This window comes from Penicillium argentinense (assembly GCF_028826775.1).
Source record: "Penicillium argentinense strain IBT 30761 chromosome Unknown utg000009l_segment0_segment0, whole genome shotgun sequence".
NCBI classification, from domain to species: Eukaryota; Fungi; Ascomycota; class Eurotiomycetes; order Eurotiales; family Aspergillaceae; genus Penicillium; species Penicillium argentinense.
The window spans coordinates 3,670,485-3,682,944 of record NW_026622668.1 but is presented as its reverse complement, the minus strand read 5'-3'; the positions used below and the strand labels follow the sequence as shown (position 1 = coordinate 3,682,944).

General features: G+C 50.3%; 9 protein-coding genes across 9 annotated transcripts; 5 read left to right on the top strand and 4 right to left on the bottom strand.

Moving 5' to 3' along the window:
• Positions 1-489: 489 nt before the first annotated feature.
• N7532_008953 (uncharacterized protein) lies at positions 490-1,417 on the top strand (the record flags this gene model as incomplete). Its single annotated transcript, XM_056621444.1, has 2 exons — positions 490-997; positions 1,053-1,417. 2 exons carry the CDS (start codon positions 490-492, stop codon positions 1,415-1,417), a joined length of 873 nt encoding a protein of 290 aa, XP_056472250.1.
• Positions 1,418-1,771: 354 nt separating this feature from the next.
• On the bottom strand, positions 1,772-2,038 carry N7532_008952 (uncharacterized protein; the record flags this gene model as incomplete). The annotated part of the gene is made up of 1 exon (XM_056621443.1): positions 1,772-2,038. One exon carries the CDS (start codon positions 2,036-2,038, stop codon positions 1,772-1,774), a length of 267 nt encoding a protein of 88 aa, XP_056472249.1.
• Positions 2,039-3,217: 1,179 nt separating this feature from the next.
• N7532_008951 (nitroreductase family protein) lies at positions 3,218-3,962 on the top strand (the record flags this gene model as incomplete). Its single annotated transcript, XM_056621442.1, has 3 exons — positions 3,218-3,523; positions 3,585-3,699; positions 3,757-3,962. 3 exons carry the CDS (start codon positions 3,218-3,220, stop codon positions 3,960-3,962), a joined length of 627 nt encoding a protein of 208 aa, XP_056472248.1.
• A 245-nt stretch (positions 3,963-4,207) lies between these two features.
• N7532_008950 (NmrA/HSCARG family protein) lies at positions 4,208-5,125 on the bottom strand (the record flags this gene model as incomplete). The annotated part of the gene is made up of 1 exon (XM_056621441.1): positions 4,208-5,125. The coding sequence occupies one exon, from the start codon at positions 5,123-5,125 to the stop codon at positions 4,208-4,210; it is 918 nt and encodes a 305-aa protein (XP_056472247.1).
• A 422-nt stretch (positions 5,126-5,547) lies between these two features.
• Positions 5,548-6,757, top strand: N7532_008949 (uncharacterized protein; the record flags this gene model as incomplete). The annotated part of the gene is made up of 2 exons (XM_056621440.1): positions 5,548-6,016; positions 6,078-6,757. The coding sequence occupies 2 exons, from the start codon at positions 5,548-5,550 to the stop codon at positions 6,755-6,757; spliced, it is 1,149 nt and encodes a 382-aa protein (XP_056472246.1).
• A 522-nt stretch (positions 6,758-7,279) lies between these two features.
• On the top strand, positions 7,280-7,673 carry N7532_008948 (reverse transcriptase; the record flags this gene model as incomplete). Its single annotated transcript, XM_056621439.1, has 2 exons — positions 7,280-7,356; positions 7,400-7,673. 2 exons carry the CDS (start codon positions 7,280-7,282, stop codon positions 7,671-7,673), a joined length of 351 nt encoding a protein of 116 aa, XP_056472245.1.
• A 215-nt stretch (positions 7,674-7,888) lies between these two features.
• Positions 7,889-8,614, bottom strand: N7532_008947 (GNAT family N-acetyltransferase; the record flags this gene model as incomplete). Its single annotated transcript, XM_056621438.1, has 1 exon — positions 7,889-8,614. The coding sequence occupies one exon, from the start codon at positions 8,612-8,614 to the stop codon at positions 7,889-7,891; it is 726 nt and encodes a 241-aa protein (XP_056472244.1).
• A 1,040-nt stretch (positions 8,615-9,654) lies between these two features.
• N7532_008946 (SDR family NAD(P)-dependent oxidoreductase) lies at positions 9,655-10,645 on the top strand (the record flags this gene model as incomplete). The annotated part of the gene is made up of 2 exons (XM_056621437.1): positions 9,655-10,387; positions 10,455-10,645. 2 exons carry the CDS (start codon positions 9,655-9,657, stop codon positions 10,643-10,645), a joined length of 924 nt encoding a protein of 307 aa, XP_056472243.1.
• Positions 10,646-10,728: 83 nt separating this feature from the next.
• On the bottom strand, positions 10,729-12,059 carry N7532_008945 (carboxylesterase; the record flags this gene model as incomplete). The annotated part of the gene is made up of 4 exons (XM_056621436.1): positions 10,729-10,852; positions 10,921-11,471; positions 11,620-11,748; positions 11,811-12,059. 4 exons carry the CDS (start codon positions 12,057-12,059, stop codon positions 10,729-10,731), a joined length of 1,053 nt encoding a protein of 350 aa, XP_056472242.1.
• Between the last annotated feature and the right edge of the window lie 401 nt (positions 12,060-12,460).

Genomic DNA, 12,460 nt, shown 5'->3' with positions numbered 1-12,460 from the left:
GATTTTATGATACCATCTGGAGTTATGTATAGAGCGTTGTTTGTCGCATTGTATATATCCGCACTTAACGTGGACTGGACATATCTCGGTAGCAAGGTAGCAAGTGTTTGGACATACCTTGGATCAATAGACTCATCTCTTTATGTTACCAGTAACTACCATTAATTAACGGACTTAGTAGCTGTAAGAATTGTGCAGTGTTGTCTGCTGCTTGGCGTGTTTGTTTCCGCTCGGCGAAACTGGATAACTTCAACTTCAACTTCTCTTCCGCTACCAACTGCACTAGACAGCAACCGAGAATGTGCTGATACTGGCGGTACGCAATACTGAAACCCAGTTCCATCTCATTAATCAACCGTTGCTGATAGCGATTCCCAGCATCACCCCTCCTGAGCCGACATCGCAAACCTCACTGAGCAATTCAAAAATTGCTCCAAGCCTCATACACCCTACAACCTACTCCTACCCTCAACCCTCTAATTTCTCAAAATGGCATCATTACGCATCTGCTCTCTCCCTCTGCGCGCCATCCGGTCGCCAGCAACAGCGACAAGTCCATCAACATGTCTCTACCAAAACTCCCGTCGCACCACACCACGACACACCTCAACCACCCGCCCACACAGCACATCATCCGTCTCCGCCGACGAAGTCTCCCACTTCTCCTCCCTCGCGAGCTCCTGGTGGGACCCAATGGGCCCCTCCCGAATCCTCCACCTCATGAACCCCCTCCGCCACGAATTCATCGCCTCCTGCCTCGTCGAAAGCCCACCACCCCCAACCAGAGACCCGAACATCCCCAACGCCGCAAAACTGCACTACCTCGACATCGGCTGCGGAGGTGGCATCTTCGCTGAATCGCTCGCGCGCACAATCCCGCTCGATCCCTCTGCCCGGGCTCCAACACCCACCCGCGCAGCATCAATGACAACCAACCATCGATCCGACGACAACACTCATCCAGATCGCGCGCGAGCACGCACGCATGGATCCAACAGTCGACACGCACCTGCGCAGCGGGAAATACAAGTACCTTAACACAACACTGGAAGAGATCACCTCCCCATCTCCATCACCACCAACATCCTCATCCTCATCCCAGCCGGAGGCCCCATCCACCACCCCACAACCACCCCAATACGACATCGTAACCCTCTTCGAAGTAATCGAACACATCGACTACGGAAACCACCAGCCCGCAAACCTTCCTCGCAAACTGCCTACGCACACTCAAACCTGGCGGCTGGCTAATCGGCTCCACAATCTCCCGCACCCTCCCCTCCTTCATCCTGAACCAACTCATCGCCGAAGCGCCCTAGCCCATCGGCGTCGTGCCCCGCGGAACACACGAGTGGAGCAAATTCGTCAACCCGCCGGAACTGCGCAGGTAAGCGGAGGAGGCGCTGATGCGTGCTGAGGATGGGGGTGCGGCTCGGGGTGGCCCGGGGGTTTTGGAGGGGATGCGGTGGAAGTGTGTTGGGGCTGTAACAGCCACGAAAATTTGATAATGTAAGCATCTGAGGGCCCCCCTATTACCCTCTTAGGTATAGCCTGGGGTATGTGATAAGGTAGTGGTAGGGTACAGGGGTGCCAAAGATCAATTCACACCTCGGTATATCCCCACCTCTACACCGCCTACGATTTTACCATATGTAACACCACACCCCGTATCTTCTCACAGCCCCTTTGTGAAGGGTTGTAGCCCCATATTCGTTCCACGACGCCGGGATAATAGTGGAGTTAATATATCGGCCTTGCTGTTGGCAGTATGTCACCTCTTACGTTGCGGGAGAATCAGGGGGGGGGGGGGGGTGGTCTCGCCATAGCCTGGCCGGTCAATAGCGACGACAGGAATGTGCAGGGCATCGGAGATCTGAGTAATGAAATACGAGCCCGCATCCCAATACTCCGAGTCGTAACTGCCGCCATGCACGCAGACTCGTAGGGGTAGGAACTGGGATGCAGGGGGATTCAGGGGTAGCAAGACCCGGCCAGTGACAACCCCGCCGTGATTGAGGGGGAGGCTGAAGAGCTGCATATCGAAACGGTATCTTTCACTCGTTGGTAGAGCAGTCTAGACTTCGGGGCGAAACAACCGACCAGGTTTGACAAAAGTCCGCTGTCATGGGTTTCTGTGCAGTGCAGTATAGACCTCAACTTCCCACGACTCAGTTTCCATGGGACTCTCCCGTCGCACATGCTAGCGAACTCTAATTTTACATAAATTACAATGCGTATTCATCGTGTCAGAGAGATGCTCGGTTACAGTCGTGTTTTCCTGAAGCAGTGCACAGAGACCTGCCCACTAACGTGGGATAGGATACGACCTTTGTAAGCAGTCGTAAGTTAGTTACCACTGTATCTTGAAGAATATCAGTGTGTAAGCGAACCTTGGTGTACTTGGGAGTGTGGGTTGTACAGTTCACATGTATAACGTTAGTTATTCCCACGTGCGCTGAGTAAGCATTTTAGGGAAGCCAGCCCTGCTCTTCTGGAGAGCGCGATATATATTTGGACGAGGCTATGAAATATAATTCCATGAAGGGTTCTGAGTTCAAATCGCCTATCAGAATCGTTGGGCAAGCCCGGTATCCCGCAGCGTCGCTGTCTGCAGGCGTGCAGATCGTGGTCCAAAGCTTGGCTAACTGCAAACTGTAAATGCAAAGAGCAATGTATGCATAAGTTAACTTCAGAAGCTTAGACCAACTGGAGTGAATCCGGTTGTCCTTGCTGGTTTTGGGGGAAAAAATCCCAAACCCAACCAAGGTAGCTAAAGCTGTTCGTGATTCCACTGGCATCTATGGTTTGTCATGGCTGATAAAACTCGGTGTGACGGGATGATCTTATTAAGCGGCAGTCCCGTAATTCCGCTGCCCTGTCCAGACAACGGAAATAACACTCTGTCGGCCTTACCAACGTTCATTAATCCATGAGCGATATTTAAAGCCGCGGAAGTGCGCCGTCGAGTTGTCACAATACCGACAACCTCAATTGCGATCACCGCAGACTCAGAGCATCGCATATAAAGACCGCGACAATGACAACGCGAATTCTTCGACCGGCTTCCAATCTCCACAGCATATGCCGCCGACTGGGATCCACCTCGAGACTGCGGACAACATTTGTATCGGCCCAAACCCCACCATCTCCTGCACAGCTACCCCTCCGCGCATTCTCGACCTCGTTGAGCAAACAATCTCCTACCAGTTCCGCAACAATGTCTACCGAAGGCCTTATCCAAGCTGCGCAGAACCGCCGCACCATCTACAAGCTCGGCAAGAACAGCCCCGTCTCCGACTCCAAGGTCGAGGAGCTCATCAATGCCGCCATCTTGAATGTCCCTAGCTCCTTCAACACCCAGTCCACCCGTCTGGTTGTGCTGCTGCACGAGGAGCACGAGCGCCTTTGGGATCTTGCCGCCGAGGCTTTCGCTCCCCTAGTCCAGTCTGGTGCTGTTCCTGAGGAGACCTTCAAGAACCAAACTCTGCCCAAGCTTCAGGGCTTCAAGGCTGCTGCCGGAACTGTAAGCATCAATCGCTCAATGAGTATCTTATCGAAGGTACATTAGCTAACTTAATTTCTAGATCCTCTTCTACGAGGACCCCACCCACATCAAGTCCTTCCAGGAGAAGTTCGCCGCTTTCGCCGACAAGTTCGAGCCCTGGGCTGATCACTCCAATGCCATGCACCAGTACTTCCGTATGTGCTTTCCAGTCCCGCAACCGTAAGAGGCAAGTAACTAACATGTGAAAACAGTCTGGACTGCTCTCGAGTCTGTTGGCTTTGGTGCCAACCTGCAGCACTACAACCCGCTCCTGGACGCCTCTGTTGCTAAACAGTGGAACCTTCCCACCGACTGGCGCCTCGTCGCCCAGCTTGTCTTTGGTAGCCCTGAGGCTCCAGCTGGCGAGAAGACCCAGAAGCCCATCGAAGAGCGGGTCAAGATCTTCGGCAAGCAGTAAATTGTCTTGCTGTTCTTTACGCCCTCATGAATTTGTGATGTTTGACCTCGGTCAAGGTCAAGTTGCGTACATTCGCACATATTTTTACACACTATAGACAGATATAGAATTTCCAATAGAGTCAATTCGAAACAAACAACTGATGCTAAAATGCGATAACTATGCGAATAATCTTTTTGATATGGTTTACATGAAGAGAAATTTTTGGACATTGAAAAAGCTCCATTTTTCAGTGCACAAGGCTCTCAGTTATAGGTTGCCTGCACGCGCTCCTTCTCCCGCTCCAGAAACTGAGCAAAGGTCCCCAACTCGATATTCCACTCCTTCACTTTCTCAAATTCCACAAAAATAGCCATATCGCGAATCACCAGTTGAGCTCCCAGAAACGGGTCTTGCGTCACTTTCTCGTTGATCTCCTCATCAGATAGGAAGACCACCCGCATATCCTTGCCAGTAGCCTGGGACAAATCTTCCATCAAGGCCTGAGCCCCCATCATTTGAGACGCGACCTCGATTTCCTTTCCATGAAATCGGTCTGAGCCAAGCACCGCAGCGGCAGCGAATCTTCCAATGTCGTTGGGATCCACCATGGGGAGAACAGTCTCGATGGTAAAAGCAGTAGTGAAAACCCCCGTTTCGACGAGGCCATTGTACATCCGTACAAGAGGATTGATGAAATTAGACATAAAATTTCCTGGTCGCAGGATAGTCCATTTTTCGAATCCAGCAGTTCGCACTTCGTTTTCGATCGATTGTTTGCTGAGAAGAACCATACCGGGAAAACTGGCGGGATTCCAGGCGGGTAGGCGTTCAGGGTTGACGGTGCCCATCGCGCTGGTGTAGATAATTTGATTGATACCGATTTCTTTGGCGATCGCGATGATTTTCTTGGCTTGGTCGAGTTCTCCGGTGGGTTTGAGGTGACTGGGCATCAGGTTGAGGAAGAGGGCTGTACAGCCCGTCATGGCTTTTCGTAGGGCTTCTTCATTGTCGAAATTTCCTTGGGTCAGGTGCACTCCGCGTGCTAGAAGGTTCTGGGCTATTTCGGATTGTGTGTTGCGGGTGATGGCGCGGACTGGGATATTCTGTTGTAGAAGATGGTTTGCGAGGGCGCCGCCTTGGGTACCGGTAGCACCGCAAACGAAGACAATAGGAGCGGACATGGTCAATGAGGTGGTAAAAATGGACGGGAATGATATTGCTTTTTCTGCTTTTGAGTTCCACGATGATGAGTCCTTATATAGACGCTTCTCCACTGTGTCCTTGAGTTCATCTATCTAAACTGTACAAGCAGCGCAACTCTGCCTGAAAGTCCGCAAGTGGGCCCACTGTTCTGGTTGGCGCGTAACTCGCACTTGCGCCTTAGCGTGCGGAATTCCGCTCACGCCTTCAAAGACGATCCACCGGCGTCCGATTTAGCTTCGTGGTCTCCTCTTCGACGCCTTCTGAAAATTATCTTCGATCTTGATAGGCCACGATGGGCTATCAAGAACCAACTCTGCCACGGCGGAAGTCCTGCGAGTCATGCAAGATCGGAAAACGGCGTTGTGACCTTGCATTTCCGGCATGCTCCCGTTGTCTGAGCATGAATAAGCCGTGTATCTACCCCGGCCGACTGCCCGCAGGCTACCACGATCTCGTTAATGAAAATTTCCCTGCGCCGGAAGAGTACATTTTACCCCAAGGCGTGGAGACTCTACAGTCCACAGCGACGATGTCACTGTCTTTCTCCACCGACGCTGGTCTGCATGTGGATCCGACTCTGGACTCCCTCGCCGTGGATTCCTTGCATTCGCTGTCGGACTGGGTCGAGAATGCGCCCGATACCTCATTACTTTCATTTTTCACAACGCAAGGATACTGGTCGCAATCAGACCTTGTTGTTGCTATCCCCAGGGCAAGGCCTTTACGCCCTCTTTCGGAAATTGTCGCCTCTCATCTGCAATTTGCCATAGATAACCTCAAAAATACGCCGAAGATAATGGTACTGGAAAATCAAACTCCATGGTGCCACCAACAACTGTATAAAAGCTATATGCCGAAGGTCATGCAGGGTGATTCTATTCCAGGCTTTTATTACTTCCTAGTGTCAGTTATGCTAACCCGTCCTACCAGATGCCTACGCCTGCTGCTCCCTATACATGTCCAAAAACGATATCAACGCTCCGGTAATCATGTCACTATTCGACGCACGCACCCGCGAGCTCTTATCAATGTCCGAGCCAACCGAACCAATCGAGATACTCGCGCGTGTCCACGCCCTGATCCTGTACCAAATAATGCGACTCTTCGACGGCGACATTCGCTCCCATGCCACCGCCGATGCTCTCTTCGCGACACTAGAATTATCAGTCCTCACACTGATGTCCATAATTCCAGTTCCAAACCCCTCAGGCCCAACAGAGCTTCTCCCCCCATCCGTGGAAGGTACCGCGATATTCTGGCAAATTTGGGTTCTGCAAGAATCAGCGCGCCGAACTATTTTACTCACATTTTACTTTATTCAAATATATAAAGTGCTTCAGGGGAAAGTGCCCGTGACTTGTGACGGGAAGCTCGGACTTGAACACTCCTGGTATCTCTCAGGTCATCTGTGGAATTCTCAGAGCGCCTTTGATTTCGCGGTCGCGTGGACCGAGCAACAGCACCATATTGTCTATAATCTCAATTTTGAGCCGGTGTTACAAAGCGCGCACCCGGATGAGGTCGATTTATTTGGGAGAATGTTGCTGGTGACTGTGCTTGGTATTGACAAGGCTAAGGCATGGTTTTATACAAGAGGTGCTATTCTATAATGGCTTTGATGACGCGAACGAATGATTAATATTTACTGTGCAATTACAATTCTCTAGCTCTGGGGGCTGATCATGACTAATTTTGGTTGTGATTGAAAACCCTTTTCCGCGTTTTGGCCTCAATAGAATAGGGAGAGATTTCTCGCAAACGTCGATGCAGACAATTGAGTCACGACAAGGCTCTGGGGAAGAATTTTTCCACTGGCGGTGACTCACTAACCTAAGAAAAAGCGGGGTTGTCTGGCCAGCCTTGTATAACGGGGCATGTGAGAGGAGCAAGAAAGGATCTATGGCCCCAATAGATCTTATGTGGGGCGACTATGCAAGTTGTCAGTGTCGAAGCCTATACGCAGCGACGGACAGCACGACGTCTGACTGCAGACCAGGTGTAGATCTGCGTAACTAATGGAAGCAAAGCAACCAATATAACTATGGCTTGATTCGGTACATGATTTCAGGTTCCATCAAAGAGTTTCAATCGACTCGCTTTTTCCAAACAACACCTCGCCCATCTGCGCGACGATGGACCCTTACCTATCGCGGACGCTCACGTCACTCACACGAGGCAAGATCTACGAGCTCAAAAAGCAGTGCGATGTGTATGAGACACGAAAATGCGAGGCACTTGCGAGTGCCGATCAGTACACAAGCCTCCGGGACCGTGTCGCGAATCTTCTTTGCCAGCGCCAAACGACTCGTTCCAGAACTGAACCATGACGGGACACTTCTGAATATCGAACACTGGGTTGAGCAAGCACGATTCGACACTTCAATCCCAACCGAAAAACTCGAAGACTTCGAGGATCATCTGCGCAATCAGCTCGAGACCTATAGTCGGAAACACAACCTCGCCGGTTTATACTCGCATCTTCTCACGGAGTGGATGAACCCACCCATACCAACAAACCGAGAATGATGCAAATTCCTCCGGTGACGAGGAGGACTTCTTGCTTATCGAAGAGCGTCAGAGACAGAGTCTACAGCAACTCTGCGATCAGTTTGAGGCGGTGATATTCGAGGCAGATGGTCTTGTAAAGGGCAACCTTGCTGTTATTGTCTGGGAATCGGATTATTTTCTTTTGCCATGTCTTAAATCTTTGACCAGAATAAAATTCGATACATAGTGTTGATTCATCGCTCCATGACCCGCTCCACCCTTTCCTTGACACCTTTCTCCCACTGGTCCCAAGCCAAAGTAAACGAAAACGTATCTCTCCACAGATCTTGCGGATCAGTTTCAGGCGGAGGTACTTTTCCATTGCCAACCTTCCCTTTCGCTTTGCCATTCACAAAACGCATATGCCACGGGGTCAAGCCGATCTTCTCGAATCCCATCTTCTCCGCTAACTTTGCGCTGGCAGGATTAGTCGTACTAGCCTGCCAATGCACGCGACGAAAACCGAGGCCACCACTCTCCGAGCTCTGAAATGCATACTGCAGGGCAAGGCCAACGGTATTTGCCGCCACATGGCTGCGCTGGTACGGGGGTAAAATGACAATGAAGCCAATCTCGGTGCAAAGGTGAGTAGCCGATGTGCGAATGAAGGAAATGGTGCCAGCGAGCTCGCCTTCTGGATCTTCCAGCGATGCCGGTCGGGTCTTGTCTATGATTGCAAATGCAAAGGACTCTGGGTTGGAGAAGGATAGAATATGGTTGGATGGCCGGTCCAGGAACTCGGACTTGAATTCTGCGAGTGTTTCGAAGGGCCCCATGGGCATGTGTGCGTATAGATCTGGGTGCGGGACAGAGAGGCGGAAGAATGTTTCCAGGTGTCGATCAAGGTCGAGTGGGGCGAGTTTGACGCGGTCGTTGGAAATGCCGTGAATCGGAAAGACGAAGGTGGATGGCGGCGTCATCTTGCCGTGGTGTGGAATGAACGGAAACGATGTTGGGCCGAGAAGTTAAAAATGAACAGGCCATATACATTAGATCTATCAGAAGCTCGAAGATAATAAAGATCATGGCTTCGTATCGTAAGCCAAGGTCGGTGGGTGAGTCATGGCGTGTTATTACTACTCTTGGTTAATTAGTTGATTACGTTTGATCAACTAGGTTGCGACAAAAAGCAGCCGTCAGATTCAGGCAATTTCGCAAAGAATGCGCAGCAGGGTATTTTATCCCAATAATTGTGATCTGGTTCCGACGAGGGCGCAAATAATCATACAAAATTATACAAAGAAAAAAAAAATATGAAAAATGACTGACCGACGCAGGGGTCGAACCTGCAATCTCTTGATTCGTAGTCAAGCGCCTTGCCATTGGGCCAGCCGGCCTAATTGTTGAAATTAAGTGGAGAATAGTGCGCTATCAGCCAAGATGTTCACTGTATCATCACGTGATATTATGGACAGCCTTCTTCCCAAACATAAACAGGTGCAATATGAAGTGACTGATGAGGCAAATGGGGCTTAATGAACTGCGCAGGGCACATTTGGTTAAGCAAAGTAATCTTAAGCCGGAACACGTTTCTGTATCTCCAGGTATTAAGAGAATCCTTTGTTGCTGCTGCCCGGAAACTATATTTTGATGATCACTACTCGTAGCCTGAGCACCTGAAGTGCTATTTGTTGAACCACACTTACGCCAGAGATACGACGTTTTTCTGTACGGTCTTATGCACAATAAATGAGGCGCACGTAAACTTTCAGCTATCTAATTAAAACATTATGACTGACTGTGAGCCGTAGTGCCACTAAACGATCTCGGTAGACCGTTGGGGCGTCGCCAGTAGTAAAGACCGCCAGTCTCCGGGCTAAGTCCGGCTAAGTCCGACTGCATTACTTCCCATTCTTAAGAGTAGGTATCAAAGTAGAAAAGAACGGACATTCCAGCGTCTTTCATATTGCTGCTGGAATAGAAAATCGCATTGAGAAAGCATACTACTGCCATTGTCAAAATGGCGCCGACCAAAAGCCAGCTGAATGCTCAACACTGCCGCGACTTTGTTTCAGCCACCCACAGCACTCCCTACGACGCCATCGATCCTTCGCATGCAAAACTCCCTCCTGCCTTCGTCGCTTGCATCATTGGAGGCAGGGGTGCCGCAGGAGCAGGTCTTGCAAAAGCCTATGCTCGGGCAGGCGCCTCAGGCCTCATCCTTGCAGCCCGAACCCTCCCAGCTCTCGAAGAAACAGCCAACGAAGTCCGCTCAATCAACCCGACCACAAAAGTAACCACTGCAGAATGCGACATTACTTCTGAGTCAAACGTTGAGTCTCTCGCACATACCATTGAATCCAAATTCGCCGGTCGTTTGGATGTTGTCGTCGTGAATTCTGGCTACACCGGCCCGATGACTTCAGACGTCGTGAAGGAGTCTCCGAAAGACTACCAAAATGCATTCAATGTGAACACTATCGGCGTATTCTATGCAGCACATTATCTGCTTCCGCTACTAGTTGCAACGAACTCGCCTGCTATGAGCTTCCTCGCTATCAGTTCCATGTCAGCACCCACGGTGTCCGGTCCGATCACTCATACCCATTACTGCGTGAGTAAGGCAGCCCAGGCTCGGCTGATTGAAATGATCAATGAGCAGTACGCGGAAAACGGATTATTCTGCGCAAGCATACACCCTGGTGGCTTGAAAAGTGAATTCTCGCGGGATGCGCCCGAGTGGCTCGCGAAGTGTATGTCATTATTTTCACCCGCTCACATATCCACGTACAAAAGCTGACCAATTCGCCGATCAAACAGATCTGACTGATAGTCCAGATCTAGTGGGCGCCTTTTGCGTATGGCTATCAACATCGAGCGGATCTGAGCGACGGCGACGGGCTCTGAATGGTCGATTTCTCTCTTGTAAATGGGATGTTGCCGAGTTGGAAGCCAGGTTTGACGAGATTGTGGAGAAGGATCTGCTCAGATTCCGCATTGCGGTTGAATGAAGTTCCACGATGTACAACTACAAAGACTTGAAGGAGGAAGAGGAAGACGAACAAACGATGAATGGCATAGAAATCACATACGACTATACTCCAATCTGCTCCAGTATATCAGGAGAGCTCCAGAATGCGCATCTCTCCCCAAGACGTTCAAACGAGTCATTCTTGTCATCGATCGTCGCAATTCCATCATCAGGACCTCCAATAATCCTGACATTCAATCCATCAGTGCTAACCGCATTTGGCTAACCAAAGTTCCATTCCTTTGAGAGGGATACCCGGAGGCAGCAAAAGATGCCCAGCTACCACTCATCTGCGAAGAAAGTCCAATATCGGAGGGCGACGCAAGGAAAGAGTACCTTGTCGTAGTCTCGTTGAAGACATAGGGAATATCGCTGAAGTGAGAGTCGCCAAGATACGAGGTAACTTGTTCTGCAAACAGGGGAGAAAATATTGTCTGGTGAAGGACGTAGATGTAATTTGATGTCGTCGAGTCGGAGTATTTGTTGTTCATCTGGACAAAATGCAGACTCGTGCAAGTAAACTGGCAGTCGCGACACACTTGACTCGCCCGGAAGAATTGCGCTGAGACATTCTCACTGGGAATTCCCGAGAAAGAGGAAGCCGGGTATAGAGAAAGAGCATTCTGGATATTCTTTTTAGAAAGATTGGGCAGCGATGCAGACAGATAGTCCGCAATATCCGACTCTGTCTTGATGGTCGAAGGCGTGAAAAATGACTGATCATTCTGAGTCCACCCTGTGATGACATCGATGTTGCGGCCGAATCGACCCGACGAAAGAAGCCTCGAAGGGCTATCGGGAATGAACTGCTACGGAGCAGTCGGCACAAAGTGTCGAGCCGAAAGAACCCTCAAAGCTGAACATGTAACGCAGAGCAGCCGGCAGCAGATTTTTCAAAGACATGTTCCGCAAACAGGTAAGCTCATCACTACTCTCGGACGAGCTACAGTTAACCATTTTGATCAACTCAGCTGTGCGAACAGCAGTCAAATTTCTCGCGGTGCCCGCATCAGCAGCTGCATTACCAGATTGCATAATCGCTCGCTGAAACGGTGCCTTTTTCGTTCCTTCAAACGCAGTGATCTGCAAACCGAAACCAGTAGCGACATCATTTTCTCCAAAAGTAGTGACATTGTCAGGATCACCACAAAAGCCTCAATATTCCGCTGCACCCACTCCAAAGCGAGTCGCTGGTCTTGAAGTCCCGCATTCAAGGAGTTGGACTGATTCAACGCCGCTGTCGCAGCGAAGCCAAAAATACCAAACCGATAATTCATTGCGACATAGATGATCGGGTATCCCTTTTGACTGGCACCAGTTATCAAAGCAGCGGGATCGTATGCTGAATCATAGATCTGTCCAATGGTGTCTCTGCCGCCATATATGTAGACCATGACTGGGAGCTTGTCTTTCGACGATGTTTTTGCAGGTCGGTCAACGCGTAGGGTGAGACAATCTTCTGAAATATGGGTGACATTGTCGAAGACGCCGAGGCCTGCTATTGGGACCTTTTGTTGTGGGCAGGCGGCGCAGGGTTGGGATGCATTTACCACGGACCCAGGAGGATAGGCGTAGGGCTTTGGTGCAGGGAAGCGAATTTTTGCCAGAAGTGTCTTCGCCAAAGCGGATGTTCAAAAAGGATTCGACGTTGTTGGCTGATATACTTTCGAATCGCACTTGACCTGAGCCGCCGAGATGAATGGTGGGCGGGAATTTGTGAAGAGGGCTAGCAGAAACGCAGGCGAAGAGCACGGAAAGGACGATCCAAGAGAAGTAGTTATAATCATCTGGAGGC